The sequence below is a fragment of the Lampetra fluviatilis genome, chromosome 19 (genome assembly GCF_964198595.1).
Source record: "Lampetra fluviatilis chromosome 19, kcLamFluv1.1, whole genome shotgun sequence".
Classification (NCBI taxonomy): Eukaryota; Metazoa; Chordata; class Hyperoartia; order Petromyzontiformes; family Petromyzontidae; genus Lampetra; species Lampetra fluviatilis.
Window position 1 is genome coordinate 10,094,412 of NC_136293.1, and position 17,434 is coordinate 10,111,845.

Sequence of the window (17,434 nt, forward strand, 5' to 3'; positions counted from 1 at the left end):
GCACTATCTCTGCAGCTCGAATAATAAAACCATGAAAGATGGCTAAAATAACAGACAATTCAAGAATTTACTTTTTTTCCCGATTCTTAGATGCAAATTTTCCCACTGTTTGGCGAATTACAGCAAAAGTTGAGGGTGCATCTTATAATCTGGTAGGTGTGCGTTTTTTTGGGACCAAATTTGTATGAATGTATTGACTCCACCTTATAGCCCCGGGAATCCAGTTACAGTATTTACCCCCATTACCACAGGCGGGGAACAGTGGAAAAGTGGTTAAATTTCGATTTAAAGCTTTCGTGACTGCAGCGATTCATATTCTTGGTTCTTTCGGTAAAGTCACGTAAGAATTTTATAGTTTAATTTTTATTGTTTTATTATTTTCCTTCTACGTGACTTTACCGAAAGAACCAAGAATATAGTGGCAAAGTGGTTAGCGCATTGTGCAATAAACCTGGAGACCTGAGTTTGATTTCCATTAATGGATAACATTAGTTGTGATATCTTATTGGTTCTGGGCTCCGTCCACCTTGCAATTACTTACACAATTGGGAGGCCTTCATCCAGCATTCGATTGACAAAGAGCTATTTATTCTCTTTTCAACACAAGTACAATGAGTATTCCACAATACTGCTGCGGCTAATTGGTGTTAATTACACGACAACAAAGGTAAAAGGCAAATTTATACTTCGACTGTGAGCTTGGTCAATGGGGAATGTTTCGTGAAGTTGTGTAGAGCATGTGCTGCAGCCACAATCACCTTGGGCAGCATTGTGGTTCTGCACCAGATCATTAATTACCGGTCGTGATATTTCTTTTCGAGGGCCTCGGTTTTAAATGGCTATCGTTCACAGCTTTGTGTTCCCTTTGCTACCCTGAAGAGAAACTTTAAGCCGAGTCGATGTGGAGTACTAAAGAAGGTTGCAGTAACATTGATTTGAACGCAATATCAGGCACCTCGATAATTAAATGCCTCTGCTTCTTTCCATAAGGATCGCCCTCGCTATTGTTGCTTTTGCTATTATTGTTTTTGCTATTGTTGCTTTTGCTATTGTTGTTTTTCTAGTGTTTGTAATAATTTGCGCGGGTACCATAACGATCGCAAGACACACCTGGTACTACAGTTAGAATTTCTGCTTCAGCGTTAGGCAAATATGATCCGCATAACAATATATCGTGTTCTGTTTAGTAGGTAGATTCCTGCGTGTTTGTTTTGCACATGCATGTGAATGGTGCTACGCACGTTTGCAAGCGCTGGATTTTTTTTTTAAATTAATTTGAGAAAATATAACGTTATGCCTTTCCACCCCGAAGCCCGGTTTGGGCGACAATTCCCAGAAGACATTTAAACTCTTATAAGGGAGGCAGAGAAGAGGAGTCGGACTAAATTTCGATTTAAAGCTTTCGTAACTGCATGGATTCATAGTCTTGGTTCTTTCGGTAAAGTCAAGTAGAAGGAAAAAAAAACATATTAAGATACAATTCTCATGACGTTTCGGCCACAACGCAAGCAGCCGTCCTCAGGTGAAGAACAGGGCTGTCGGAAAGACAGCGTCCTAATGAACACTGCTAACCTTGGCAGTGTATTTTTTGACCCAGCTTAAAAATACGCTGCCAAGCTTAGCAGTGTTCATTAGGACGTTGTCTTTCCGACAGCCCCGTTCTTCACCTGAGGACGGCTGCTTGCGTTGTGGCCTAAACGTCGTGAGAATTTTATCTTATTTTTATTATTATTATTTTATAATTTCCATTCTACGTGACTTTACCGAAAGAACCAAGAATAGGAGTTGGACTGTCAGATGTTTAAGTGAGCAACGATGTGTTCTACCGGACCACCCACCCCCAGCCCAGGTCAGTGCCATGGAAATGTGAAGAACATTTTTGTCCTTGGACTTAAAATTGTTTTTATCTCATCATCATCATCATGACGATCAGCATCCTGTATGGAAACAATGCAGCTGTGCCGGATCACTGACACAATACATGGGAGGAGAAGGCAGAGACAATGAAAGGCCTGTTGTCCATTGAGGGAAGGGAAATACCACCGTGGCCACGCATTTCTTTGGATGGTGATGATGTACACTGAGGATAGTTGAGCCCAGCTTGTTTCAAAGTACATTTTGATCATTCATATTAGCTTTTGGTGTCATGGTAATAGTGTTCAGTGGGCTTCATCGCAATATTAAAACATTGCTCTCTAATGTGCGTTTGGGTTGTAGCGATTGTTGTTCGGTATGACGTCTGACGATTCTCTCCACGTGCTGAGAGCTTCTTCGTCCACAGTCCTGGAGGAGCTCCCTGCAATGTGTAGCGGAACGTCGGACATCATGACGGAGTACACGTGGCACAACAACAAAAATACCCCGGAAAAAAGCACAGCACAGCTTTCTAGATTTGAAGCTTTCGTGACTGCAGGGATCCATACACTTTGGTTCTTTCGGTAAAGTCACGTAGGTATAAAACATAAAATTTAAATTAAATCACGACGTTTCGATCGCAACACAAACGACCGTCATCAGGTGGAACCGATACAGCAGGACAACTGCTAATTTTGTCTTTCCTTAGGGAACAGCAGTTGTACCTACGTGACTTTATCGAAAGAACCAAAGAGTACAGCACAACTGTGACAATCTACGCAAGAGTTACATTGCAATCTGTTTTTTTATGTCTGCAATATAAACACTGGAAAGGAAAAGCATGGAACCTTACTGTCATAAATAAGCTTGATTTGTTTTCATCTGACAAGGCCTTTCCTTCGGGAACAGTCACAGAACAGCAGCATCCTTTGTGAGAATTTCATATATAAATGTCTGAGCTGACAGTGTGTTTGGGAAGTGTACGCTTACGTTCATATGTTTTTGCAGCTGATGTTCCGAAAAAATAATAATTCATAGACAAACTGCAGATTTGTGGAATAAAGGCCCATTGTTGATAATTAAACGAAATCACGTAAATACGTCCATCACATTTGTTCTGCACAAATACAGTACTGTAGTTTAACACGTAGGCTTTCGCGACCAATAGTATCCATAAGATAGGTTTTTCGGTTAGATCGCTTAAATATAAATGCGTCGTTAAACCCGCCACCACCCGACACCACAAATTGGTAAGGTTTATCACGTAAACAAAACGTGCCAATTCGTTACTAGTTCAGCACACTGGTATGTTGGAGAGTAAACCCACAACATTTACAATTCGAGTACGATGTTTCGCTGGTAATCACAACCAGCATCATCAGGCGGCAGCCAGAGTTGTGGATAAATCCTCCTGTTTCAGTCTTGAATAGAGGGATGCATGTGATATCGTCACAGTACTGTACTTAGTATGCTGTGCAGAATCAGTTTGATATAAAATTTTAACCGATCAGAACAATTGCACGGATCGAAACTTGACTTGATAAAAACTGTCAGCACATGTACTAATAGTTCAGATTATATTTGTACATCTTGAATTTATATATCTCCATCAAGCCACTGGTGAATGAAAGCCACCTCACACCATGTTAGTCATGGGGGTTTGTTTGACTATACTTCACCACGCTGGTCAGTGTGGGCTGGTGAAGTGGGTCAACCAGGATTGGTTCACATATCACTCGCCACTGATGATATCTGTGGCTTGCAATCACATTTTTGTTCTGGTCTATTCAAATTCGAGTGTGCGATCCACTGACCTATTGCGCAAAGTCGATATGCCACGAAGTTCATCAGGCAGACAATTCCAGACAACAGGAGCAGAAGCCGAGAAGGAGCGACCTCCTATGGAATTATGTTTTTTTTGCGTGTGTTTAGTTTGTTGTCCTTCCCCCTGTACCTCCGATTAGCACAGTTGACGACGTACGGTACGAAACAAGTTCAACTTTACATATAGACAAGTTTGACTGCAGGCTTTTTAAGAAGGAGGCCTTTATTGCTGGAGCAGAGACAGTGTGGTGGATCATAGTGAGATGAGAGATTATATTTGTGCACGGTGTCAATTGAACTGTACGTGAATACACTTTATGTAATGGGTTCATACATCGTTTTAAAATGGAATTGCAAAACATATGTGCTGTGTATATATGCTCACTAGAAAGTTTAACAACACATGAATTGTGGCCACAATGTAAAAAGTAAACCCGTAAAAACAAAGTTTTTCACTATAAATCCTTTATATGCGTGGCGGCTAGAGTCTTCTCGTCCTCTGGCTTGAGATGGCTGCCACCTATGGGTCAGATGATTGTCTGCCAGTATTAAACAATTGGTAATTAAATATTTAATTTGTTTTCCCTAAACAGTGTAAAATTTTGGAATTTTTTTTCACGAACATTAATTGTCTCGCACAACGAGTCTGTGTGCAAAATTTCAGCTCGATTGGATCACGGGAAGTGGGTTAAAAAACGACCGAAAGATTTGCACGGTCGTAAGCAAGCAAGCAAGCACGCAAGCACGCAAGCAAGCAAGAAAGCGAACTTAATATAAAGGATTTAAAAAGGAAAAAGATTGACGTGTTTGGCAGGGAATGTGACACATACCAACATGCTGTGAAAAACAAAACATTGGTATTAACTGCAGTATATCTGTACTGTGGAATAGCTGCGTAAAACAATGTTCTTTACGAGTTAGTACATTACATGCCATTATTATGCTGTACAGTTTAACTCTTATCTGCGACCCTATTACCCACAACTCCTATTATAAATTGGCACTGTAGGATCTACCAAAACTCATATTATCTTCGGCCCTATCGTTCCTATGATCTGTAGTTATTCCCGTCCTGCTTTGCGGAATGACCACATTTTCACGGCTAAGAGAAGCTCCACGGAAAATGCATCTGATTATCCGCAATTGTGCGCTTTGTTTTCGTACGGATAAACTGGAGTAAATTTGTGAATAACCCACAATAGGATAAGAGGAGTTCTACTTATTTTACTCGATGGAAGTGCATAGCCGTTCAAGAGATCGATAATACCAACACGATGGAACTCATTTTTCACTAGAACCTCACTATGATCATTTAAATCGGTCCCAGTTGATACCACCTTGATGTGACACTGTTAGAATGTTCATGTTGCTTTCACGTATTGGTGGAATTCAGATTGTCTCATTATTAGCTGAACAGGTAATGCTACTGCACGTGAAGAAATATGTGGAATTATCTTTGCCTTAATAGTCAATCACTCTACAATTGTATGAGCATACCGCCTATTACATCCAATGTCTAAACAGCTATGATTATAAACCATATCAATTTTAATGTCTTACTTCGCGATGGTTACGAACCTTATTTTACTGCATATGTATGTGCATATATAATTTCTATCATATCTGCTCAACACAATTCTTAAAGACACACAAGAGGCTTCTAAGATGTTTTCTACCAAAAAAACACACACGAAACTACGGCAAAGAATATGTAAAGAAGCAATTTCAACACACGAAAAAGATGCCAATGATACATGTCTAAGAGGAGGCATATATAGTGAAACTATTAACACGTTCAGGTTTAGTTGTTGCATACACAAGAGTTAAATACACTTGGTCTACCAAAGACTGTTACTGTTCATAATGAAGTCTTTTTTTGGGTTAGCTCGTGTAAAAGTATAAATGTGTCGTTAAACCCGCCACCACCCGACACAGCCAATTAGTAAGGATTGTCGAGTATACAGAACGTGCCAATTCGTCACGAGTACAGCACGCCGGTGTGTTGGAGAGCAAAGCCACAACATTTACACTCCGAGTACGAAGTTACGCCGGTAATTACAACTAGCTTCATCAGGCGACAGTCAGACTGTTACTTTTGACCGTTGGAATGAATTACACCGCGATTTTATGTTGGATATTAAGAGATTATGCGGCGTTAGTCATGGCTCTGTCTGGCTTACCAACTTCCCACTATATTTTCCATTCATGCATAATAGTTATCTTACAATATTACCCAAGTCCTGAGACATTGACTGCCGTCATAACAACCGCTTCCCATTTACACCTTGCAATACCAAGACAGGTACTGTTATTTTATTTGCGCATTTTCTTTTCCTTGTTTAACTCATACTTTCAGATCTGAAAATATTAGCTAACGGTACTCGTTGAATTTACGTACGGCAGTGAATTCACTGTGAATACAGATAACTAATCAAAACCAGCTGTAATCACACCACCAATTTATCATTTTCTATGCGTATACGGTTTAATCATTACAGTTTCTAAAGACCAAGAGCAACGCATTAAATCTCGTTAAAAGTGACCAGACCGGGAAATTGACAAAGGCGTATTTCCACGAATGGAACACTCGTCACATTTAAAGCAGAAACTGCCGAAAAGCACCACCTAGCGTGTTGTTGTCATCTCTCGCGGGTCCTCCTGCGAGCATTGCTTTGGGTGGGTGACGGCCACGTAGCAACAGGTCGGCATTGCGCTGCGAGGATATCCGTGTTTGGCAGCAGCGGGCAGTGCGGACAAAATCAAATGGTCTTCTCTGCCTGATATGCACCGACGTCTACACCGCCTGCCTTCACCAATGCACACTGACTCGCGTAGTGAGGAACGGTTAAATCACGCCGATGACCCACACAGCTTGAGGCCCTCATCCGACAGGGGATCGATGACCCATCCCAGGTTCTTTGGGAGAAGCTGCCGGTCTGAGACAGAATGGCGACAATGTATGTACGTACGTACGTTTGAATTTCGTTCGCACCGTACGTACGTTTGAATTTCGTTCGCACCGTACGTACGTTTGAATTTTGTTCGCACCGTACGTACGTTTGAATTTCGTTCGCACCGTACGTAGCTAAACGTGCTAATGCACGGGTTGCGTGAAATGGTGTGGGCATCAAGTGGATAGGTCGAGGTCGGTTTGAAAATCTGATAGCGTAAGCCAAGAACCTAACACACACACTAACGTGCATATTCTTTTGCCTGGAAAACAAGTGACATAAGCGGCTACCGTGTTTGTGTACGGCTAATCAGGATTTAAAGTTGCAATAAAGTGTCATGCTTTGGAGACCCCGAGGCAACGAAATGGCCAGATAGCTCAGCGCTAGATGCAGGGGGGTTGAGTCAGCTGACCATCCCTCCAGGGTTCACAACACTACGTGTGTACCATGCTGTGGCTTTAGTCAACAGTGGTTGTCCTACGGACATACTTGTCCCCGGCACACGAATGTGGAATTTACACCGGGGCTGTAAACTGGAGATGAGCACCGCATCAAATGCTCATCTGAGCCGGAAATCGCCGATTCAGATTCTTTCGACGACTGTCGGAGTGCCACTGGTGGTCAGTCTGCATTCCCACATGCCGCCTTCGACGTTAAGCTTTGTGCTGCAGGGTATGGGCGGTGGGCCATTGCGTCTGCGGTGGCATCGTTAGTTCACTCTTCTTGGCAATCCAGAGCACCGAAGCTTGTTTATTTATTTCAAGACAAAGTGACGTGGTCCTGCGGTCCCGCTCGCCTTTACAGCTGCTGCCTCCGATGCTGGTCATCTATCCACGTAGGGCACTGAAAAGTCCATCCCTCAGAACCGCGAGTCATTTACGAGTTGAAAAACAAAAAAGAGATTTAAAAGTGTGTTGCCGTATGCTTTTTGTTACAATTAATCTTCCTCTAAGTCAATAATTGTTTTGGTATTTTCTATAAACACTTACCATGGGACTGACAGCCCTGTGCTTAGATTTAAGAGTGAACGTTTGATCATGTTTATGTACGAGTTAAGTAGAGCGTGGGAACGTAGGCCAAATATCCTCGAGAGGGGATCTCTACATCTCTCTCTAGCGGAGGGTCCTTCAAACCAGCAGTTGCACGAGTAAGAATTTGCAGGGCTGCGTCTTTACCCTCCTACCTTTCGCACATCAGATTCATCAGAGGCCGGTCCCTTTGAGTAAAACTGGCACGAGATGATGACGACGACGACAACGTGAACGCAAGCTGAACCCAGGCCAAACGGTTTCCGTTCCAACAAATTACCATATCTTGCGCACGCACACAAACATGCTCGCGTACCCACACAATAACCGCCCCCCCCCCCGCCCAGAAAGAGACATTTTTTGTTACTTGACAAGACCGGCCAAATTCGGCGGAGTGCGTTCTCTATTGCTTGCTGTTTGACTTGGCGCGGGGGCTCTTCTCCGCTGGCTTCTTTTTGAGAGCCTTGGCCAGCCGAAGAGCCGAGCGCTTCGAGTTGCTCTTGCCCTTGCTCGTCGTGACGGTGTAACTCTGGAAGGTCCTGGTGATTTTAGTCACCTTCACCATGCCGTGCACGTAGTTGAAGGACACGCCACTGACCTCTGCGAACGATAAACGGAAGCGCCGAGCGGAAAGATCGTGGTTTTAGTTTTCACCCGGTGAAGGTTTTCGCCGAACCCGCTGTCGGGCACGTCGAGTGTGCTCGTTGTGCGAAACTGCGCCGAGCTTTAAAAAACAATCAACAGAAGGTGAACGCACAGCACTGTAATCCTAGATTTTAAGCTTTCGTGACTGCAAGGATTCATATTCTTAGGTTTTTTCGGTAAAGTCACGTAGGTAAAAATTTTAAATTAATAAAAGTAAAATAAAAATAAAATAAAAATCACGACGTTTCGGAGGCAACACAAGCTTCCGTCTTCAGGTGGAACCGTCCCAGCACGATTGCTGTATCAAGCACTGTACTCGCTCAGTGGGAGCAGCTCCGCACGAGGGGACGATATACAGACTTTTGAGAACGCATTTGGTCACCTCTGCCATGCTGGCTAGATATCTCACGGCTGAAACTTGACCATCCGTCGCTTTCTAGAGCCATTAAACAGCATGGGCCTGGCACTCGGAAGCACTTTGGGTGTAAGAAGGGTTAACGACGTCACCTTTGGGCCTGAAGAAGGTGTTGATGGAGTGGATCACTCCGTTTGTCGCCATCTGATCCGTGTCATCCAGCTCTTTCCCGTTGATCATGCAGTGCCCGTTTTTCTGTGGAATGTGCAAAACCAGAGTCAACATAAATTCGCATTTGATGCATGGCCAACGATCAGAGGAACCCGGTCCACTCCAGGTGTGTACACAAACAAATGGTTCTAAACAAGCAGTCGTGAAACAAAATCATGGTAATCACGATTCAACGTGAAACACCCACAACAGTTTCTTTTTTGCCATTGTTGTCGGTGGCATTAACTGAATTTAAAACAGTGGTGACGACCCCGAACTAACCTGGGTGTTTTATAAGTATGTAATGAATGTAATTGTCTCGATCTATATACGAGAACATTTTTATCAACATGGTCCACCTGATCTGTAATGGTGGAACGATACATCAATCAATACATTCATATTGATCATGAAGCTCATGATATATTTATCAAATCGTGTGTAAGAATTGACATTTTACGATCCCTATAGGCTGAATGTGATTGGCTCGTGCCACCCAAGTGTCCACTGGAGGTGCTTCCGGTCACTACCCCAGTATCAGGTAAAATAGCGAATGCTTTCATTTGAATTATGACCCTGGATCGTGATATGATTTCCACAGCGGAGTGGAAGGGGGGGGGGAATTTGTTTAACATCACCATCGGCCACGGTCAATACACTGATGTCCCCACCTCTCGTAATCCTGCAATGTAATAATCCACCTCGTACCTGCTCAGCGAGCGATTTAATTAAACCAAGGCCGTAATTATAATATATATTGGGGGGGGGGGGGTGGACACATCCCCGCTCCCCCTCCCAATGTTCAAATATGCTCAAATCCTTTCCCACCTGATGACGGACGCTTGTGTCGCGCCCTAAACGTCGTGATTTATTTTATTTTTCTACCTACGTGACTTTACCCAAAGAACCAAAGAGTACGATTGGAACTGGCGTCTCTCCTTCACCAACTCGGCACTCACTGACCAGCGTGGGTGAGGATGGCCAATACATCTCCGTGACTGACTTTAAACATGGGGAAGCCTTCAGCCAGCAGTGCAATGTCAAAGGGCTGTAACTTTACGTCCCCTCTGACTCACCAGTGCCACTCCTTGCGCCTACTCATTTAATGGCCCCGTAGATTTTTTTATTTGCTTGCATTGGAAGTTTTTAAATGTCGTCATAAATTCCAGAAGAGTACTTCACCCAGGTCTATAATACAAATTCGCCGGGGCTAATACCTGTAGAATGTTAAAGGTATGCCATAACAGCCGTGAAAATAAACACATTTGTGGAATGAAATGGTCAACGAAATATTTACACGCATGTGAACGAACGATAATTAAACTCGGAATAAAACGGGGAAAATAAATATGAAATATAACAACAATAACAAAATCATCATATGTTGGCGATTTCATGGCACTGGCGCTTGCGTGAGCCCTTTTCGTTGCCGTTGTTCACAGGACGATTAAGCCACAGCTGAAAAATACCCCCCCAGAGACCCCCGGCAGCGTCAGCTTGAGTTTGGAGTTCACGTAGGGCACTTGTGCTGGTTTCCAAGGTAAACAGGCTCCGGATACTCCGCTGGACATTTCGAAACAGCTGCAGCGGGAAGCCGCTCGTGCAGTACAGGATTGTTACGGCGGCTAATTTATGCACTTTACGTCGCACGCCCTGAGATATACGGCAAGGCGGAATGGTTTTGTGTGAATTGGTCAGGCGGGCGAATAGCGCCGATGTAAACGCATGCCCGATGACACAAAAACGGCCACAATGTTTACATCTAGATTTGAAGCTTTCGTGACTGCAAGGATTCATATTCTTAGGTTTTTCGGTAAAGTCAAGTAGGTAAAACATCAAAATTAATAAAAATAATATAAAATAAAAATCACGACGTTTCGGAGGCAACACAAGTCTCCGTCATCAGGTGGGACCGTCACAGCCAGATTAGCTGCATCAAGGTCCCACCTGATGACGGAGACTTGTGTTGCCTCCGAAACGTCGTGATTTTTATTTTATTTTATTTTTATTAATTTTGATGTTTTACCTACGTGACTTTACCGAAAAAACCTAAGAATATGAATGTTTACATCGCACAAGATAAGGCAATCACGGATTCAAAAGAACATCGTAAATTCCAACATCAAGGCATAAATTATTATTATTATCATCGGAGGTGGCTTATGACCACATCACCCCGTTGCACCGGATCTCGTCAAATCTCCAGAGAAGCTAAGCTGGTTTGAGCCTGCATAGCACTTGGACTCACCATGCATGAGGCAGGTGTTGTAGGCTGCTGCCGGGCTACGTTACCTACACAGAACACTGCGGCAACATCCTTTGTCCTACTCTTAGTTCTTTCGGTAAAGTCACGTAGGTAAAAAATGACATTAAAATTAATAAAAATAAAACAATAAAAGTCACGACGTTTCGGAGGCAACACAAGCTTCCGTCTTCAGGTGACGACCTCATTTTTTACCTACGTGACTTTACCGAAAGAACTAAGAGTATGAATCCTTGCAGTCACGAAAGCTTCAAATCTAGAATTCTTTGTCCTACTGTGATATGCTCCGAGAAGGGTGCCGCAGTGGTGAAATGTTAACTATCTCGCCTGGTATAAAGGAGGCCATGGGTTCGATCCCAATCCTGATGTCTGTATTTATCAAGTTTGCATGTTCTTCCCGCGCTTTTAAAGTGCATAGCTCCAACGGCTTCCTACCATCGGAAGGAAGAGCGTTCCAGACGGCCGCAGAAAGGGGCATCTGAGAGCGAGCGATGCGGTGACCGTCTTTGTTCGATAGTTATCAAAAATAATAAAATAATAAAAATAAACCATAATACATTTATTTTATTATGGTTTATTTGTATTATTTTATTATTTCCATCCTACGTGACTTTACCGAAAGAACCAAGAAGATGAATCCCTGCAGTCACGAAAGCTTTCAATCGAAAGTTATTAAAAAGTCGCTGCTTGCGAGGATGACCGCAGTCTGCATGATTGTGTGGTGGTGGCGGTGGCGGTGGCGGTGGAGGTGGCGGTGACAGTGGAGGTGGAGGTGGCGGTGGAGGTGGTGGTGGCGGTGCGGTGGAGGTGGCGGTGGAGGTGCACATTCTGACCGTCGTGGCCTCTAAGGAACCTCCGAGACGTGTCGTCAGGAAGTTGGTCACCCTGTTGGCGATGCCGCCACTCACGACGACCTCATTGAGCATGTGGAACTTGAGGATGTTCTCCAGAAGGTCTGGGTCAGCTGCGATCGGGGAGGAAAGTGGACAATGAGGCGTTTTTAAAATCCTTTATATTAAGTTCACTTGCTTGCTTGCTTGCGCGCTTACGACCGTGCAAATATTTCGGTCGTTTTTAACCCACTTCCCATTATCCAATCGAGCTGACATTTTGCACACAGACTCGTTGTGCGTGACAATTTATTTTCGTGAAATTTTTTTTCCAAAATCTTCCAACTTTTTAGGGAAATCTTTTTTTCATATTTAATTTAAAATACCAATGTGATAAAAATGAAACTCTTACTCAAGAAAAACAGAAATGAATAATAAAATAAAACCGATGCCACGCATATAAGGGATTTATAGTGAAAACTTTGTTTTTACGGGCTAATTATTTATTTATTTGGTGCAATTGTGAACAATAGCCATATCACACATTAGTACATCTAATCGGCAGAATCATTGGTTCAAGGCGTGCGGTGAAGTTAGGAGATGTCCATGTGTGTACTCGACATTTGAAGGCCTTGAAGACTAGAATCGGTGATCTCGCCGACAATGTGTTCAGGGGAGGCAGTTTCATATCCAGAGAGCACAGTGAAGTGACGGACGGTTGGAGCATCCGTCACTTCTGCCGGTGGTGATGTGAGCCATAAGGCTGGTCATTTAGCACACTCCCTGGGGAGCAAGTTCAAGTTTGTGCTTGTATCAAAGTGTGCTTCTATCAGAAGTTGCTCTTTTTCTTCCCTCTACCAGAGCAATGGCAAGGGTGCGTTGCTTGTGTTGGAACGGTGCTCCAGTGATGTTTGTGTAGATCCAGCTTTGCAATGGATTTGGGTTTTTTTTTGGTGATGCCCAGCTGCAAGCTCTGCAACTGGGAGAAACTGTGGCCAATTCTTCTTCTTCCTCGTCTCTCAGGACAATTTAACAAGCGGCAGGGGAACTTGCTGATGCATTGAGTCGTGCGCCATACGCAGAGAACACACGGAGCCATGTGGTTGTATATTGAGACAATTTGTGGAGAGCACCCTTGCTAAGCAGTAATATGTTTTATGTTATTTTCGAGCTACGACTTTAACAATGGCAGTTTTCATGAAGCTTCGTTTCAAGAAACGAAACAAATATATTATTTTGAACGATTGCAACTTGTTCACCCCAACTGAGACACGCACCAACATTTCATAAAACCGATCAGCCTGTGGAAACAATTGCATTGGATGTTTCCGAGCATGAATGAAGCTTGCTCTGTCCTCTTGGCCACCTTTAGAAAAGCCAGTACCGAGGCCACACATCAAACTTGTGGTCTCCCTTCAGAATGCACATTGGGAAATAATCGCCTCCATAATCAGACCTAACACAAAACAGAGAATGTAGTCATAGATGTGGCAATTGGGGGTTCCGTAGTCTTGATTATTTAGGTTTAAAAGCAAAATTGCTCTGGTCTTTTTATAGCAATGTGAGGTTTTTTTGGTCGACAGCCCAGAATTATCATCAGCCGTAGCAGCTTGTGGTGTTGGTTTTCATTCTGAAATATTAACCACAATGTGTATGCCTTTGCAAGCCAGAACACTTATTTACGAATCCCTCTTGCCAAGAGACAGCTGTTGGGGGGGGGGGGGGGGGAACAAGGCAATTGATTTTAACCCTTATAAGCCTCTCAATGGTCTTGGGAAGAAAAAAAACTCCAAACACGTAGCCAACTCCTATCCCCTTTTTCCTGGACATCTCTGTAACTGAGAATTATCAAAGCAAGAGTTTGCAAATGCCATAGCTTTACATTACATCAAAAACTTCCTATGACCTATGCAGAGGTGTGTGCACCTGGTTTATGAAGGCTGATTACCAACTAGCAGAGCCCGATTTAGTTGACGGGGGCTGTGTTTTAAGGAGCCCATCTATACATTCAATCCCCTCCCTTACTCATTCACCATCACCATGCTGGATACCAAACGCACCACTGTGATTTTCCTTGGTTCTTTCAGTTCTATATTTACGAAAAGTAAAACTAAATAAAATGTATGTATTTCTGCCCATAACTGGTAGTATTACACAAAGTGATGCTGTGGCTTTCATTTTCAAAATACACCACTGTGGGATGTATCATGCGCCACCACAGAATTCATTTCAACCACCCTGGGCTGTGGCCCCGAAAGCCGCTGCGTTAATCCGGCCCTGCGCACAGGTGAGGTGCGTGGGGCTGCCTTACCCTTCAGCGCTTCGATCTCCAGCTCGGTCATCGATGCGAACGCTTCGTTCGTCGGGGCGAAGATCGTGAAAGTCCCCGATCGGGAAAGCTGCTGCTTCAGGCCGGCCGCCTTTATGAGCTCCACCAGAATGCTGCACCCAACAAAAACATCGTTGTTGTACTCATTTTAATTATTCTACACATTACTCGTTGGCTCTTTCGGTAAATTCATGTAGTTAGAAATAAAATAAAATAAAACAAATCACGACATTTCGATTGCAACACAAGCAATCTTCATCAGGTGGGACAACCACAGCAAGAACACATTGCTGAAGTTGGCGAGAGAGCTGCCGTGGCAAGAGGTTATATTAATTTTATTTCTACCTACGTGACTTTACCGAAATAACCAAAAAGTATGAATTACTGCAGTCACGAAAGCTTCAAATCAAGATCATTGTACACATTCTACAGTTTCTCCGTGCAAGGGCAGGTCCGTGGCTCGAGCTCTCTCCGTCCAACCCCAATCGAGCTCCCTGCTGCTCAACTTGCAGTACTCAGAACGAGGATTCCTTGTGCCGTAACTAGGGAAGAATAGTTGCAGTGATTTCCCCTTGAAATAGCTGGGTAGCTCAGACGTCTAATATCATTGAACCCTTTCACGTTCCGACGACGTGCGTGTACGTCATCAAGAAAAACTAAAATGAAAACTAAAATAACTTTATCGATAAATCTTCGGGTCGAAGAACAACTCTGAATCACGACAATGTATTGAATAACGAGGGATGGGGGGGGATTGTTATGGGAGTGCTATGATGGAGTGATGAACCATGATTTCAAAGACATTCAGTTGCAAACTTTGAAACTCATGTCGGAAAGTCCTGAGACATAGCCCAAGTAGTTTTCTACACGATATTAGACACTTGTTTCACTGGGTTTCACATTCATTTATCGTCCCGGTGGGGAACCTTTTCCTTAATGGGGGCTGAAAAGGACTTTCAAATACCTTTGGCGGGCTATGCATTAACATTAACACACACTTTAGCGTTATGCAATAACAATGCACAAAGTAGCATGTGTGTCGACTGAGCAGTGAAGCAAGCGACTGAATGCGTTCAAATTAGAAACAGGATTTCTAGGTTGAAAATATTCACATCCAGTACCCAATCAGTGCCGCTAAGATCTTTGCAGTGACAAATACAAATCGTTTGCGGATCGGGTCACCTCCTGTCGTGATTTTCCCAGCATCGTCCTCGTGTTGAGGTAGCCGTCCTGGGAAATCTACAAATGGTTTCATCGTTTGCGTAACGTTACACCACTTGAGACAATGGCGTTATTTGTAGTTCGTCCCATTTACTTTATTGCGAGGTATTCTTGTTCCCATCAAACGTCCCCGGGTCTCGTGAACCTCACAGGAGCACGAAACTCGATGTGCGGTCCATTTGAATTGGTAGCCCCCATGTGGGAGCGGGCCATATGAAATGGAATGATGGGCCGTAGGAAGTGACGTGTAGACTCGAGGGCCAGCTACAGCCTCCCGACAGACCGACCGTTGGCTCCCCTCCCCCCAATCCCTGATTTCGCTCCGTGGCTTGTTTGCGCTCTGCGACCTGAAGTGCTGGCTGCTCTCGAGGCTGTCCATGATGCTCTTGCTTGGCGTGCGCAGGACATTTCTGATGACGAACACGGCCCCACGCCGCCCGGTGCGCTCCTGGGACTCCAGGCACGCGTTCTCAATGCAGATCGCCTGGGGGGAGATAGCGAGGGGGGGGGGGTCAAAGTCAAAGCCGGGGCCCACACCCGAGCGAGCGATCGGTCGGTCGCGCAATTTGGTCGCGTGCAACTGAATCGCTTGCACGAGTGGACGTCTCTGCTGCTGGTTGGTGACAGCGGAGACAGACTCTGCTTTCAACCGTCGATCCGCTCGGCAGTTCGCGTGTTACCGCGTGGCGTGCACATTTTTGCGACCGATGACCTGTCGTTAGAATCCTGAATACGTCGTTGTGGAACTGCTCGATCAGATGTAGGAGACAGGGCAGTTGCAGGCGACGCAGTATGAGGCCCCGGATTTCGAGGGCTCCATCCTTCGCCAAAATGGATGTGCGAATGAACTACTTTTTATAAAACTCAAAACAAGGGCTCAATTTCTGCTGGAGCTGTCTTTGACTGAGCTGTTGGGAGAGGGGGAAGGGAGAGGGAGGGGTTGGGGTGTTCCCGAAAAATGTTCCTGCACAACGTAAGCGCTGGTCAAAACGCAGCGCCGTGGCACTGCGATAAATCCTAAAGGTAATTTGGTCATTGAAGCCATAGCATCGCTAAGTGTATTACTACCAGTTAAGTGCCGAATACTAAAAAAACACGTCTTGTTTGTTTAACATTTTAATAAATGTTACAATTAAAATATCCCATTTAAAATAACAGAGGTGAATAACAGTGCAGTGTTTGGCATTGGGTGACGGTGGCGGTTGAAAGAGTGAAGGGAAGGCATCGAATACACGAAGAGAACCCTCAACAAATAGAATAGCCCCGGACCCCCATCAAACTTCATCCAGCCCTGCGCGGGGGTTGTGAGTTCGCTGCATGCGGAGGCTGGAGCTACAGTCCCAGCATCTGTTCGGCACAAAACAATGTCTGGAAAAGTTCCAGTTTGGTGGAGGAAGTCAGACAACTCGAATGTTGGTTTAATGATTTGTTTCTGTAAAACAGCGTAGTTTTCTGAGACAGGCTCTATTTTTCAGATGATTTATTCGAGGATTTTTTTTCTCCTTTATTAATTGACCCACTGAGGCACATACATCTCAATTGCAAATGCCTACAGCCCTTGTGAGGGAAGATTATTTTACATTTATGAGGATTGCCCGTCGACGGGAAGTGAATCTCCTGTTGGGATTAAAGCCAAGACGTGAAGAGTTAACGCACTGGCTCTTTACGCGAGAACGCCCGTGTGCTGTTTAATGTTCCCGGAGTGTGGACAGAACCTCAACACAATGGACGCCACTCCAATAGCACAGCGCCGATTAAACAATTCAACACAATGTGGGTCTATAAAGCGTCTAAATGCATCCGTATGTCAAGGTGATGTACAGAACAGTGGGCGTGTTACAGACAGGAAGAGACAATGAGTCACAGGGGACACAAGCGGAATGTCTTGAGTCTCCGACTTGCACAGGCACAGGAAAGTAGACAG

At 44.2% G+C, this 17,434-nt stretch overlaps 1 protein-coding gene across 1 annotated transcript in view; it reads right to left on the minus strand.

Moving 5' to 3' along the window:
• Positions 1-3,908: 3,908 nt before the first annotated feature.
• Positions 3,909-17,434, minus strand: part of LOC144937646 (transforming growth factor-beta-induced protein ig-h3-like) — a 36,550-nt gene continuing 23,024 nt past the window's right edge. The window contains exons 11-15 of the mRNA XM_078865023.1: positions 15,858-15,994; positions 14,272-14,402; positions 11,964-12,094; positions 8,810-8,912; positions 3,909-8,257 (exon numbers count right to left, since the gene is read on the minus strand). Of these exons, the coding sequence (XP_078721149.1) occupies positions 8,061-8,257; positions 8,810-8,912; positions 11,964-12,094; positions 14,272-14,402; positions 15,858-15,994 (699 nt within the window). The 3' untranslated portion in view covers positions 3,909-8,060. The remainder of the gene's footprint in view (positions 8,258-8,809; positions 8,913-11,963; positions 12,095-14,271; positions 14,403-15,857; positions 15,995-17,434) is intronic.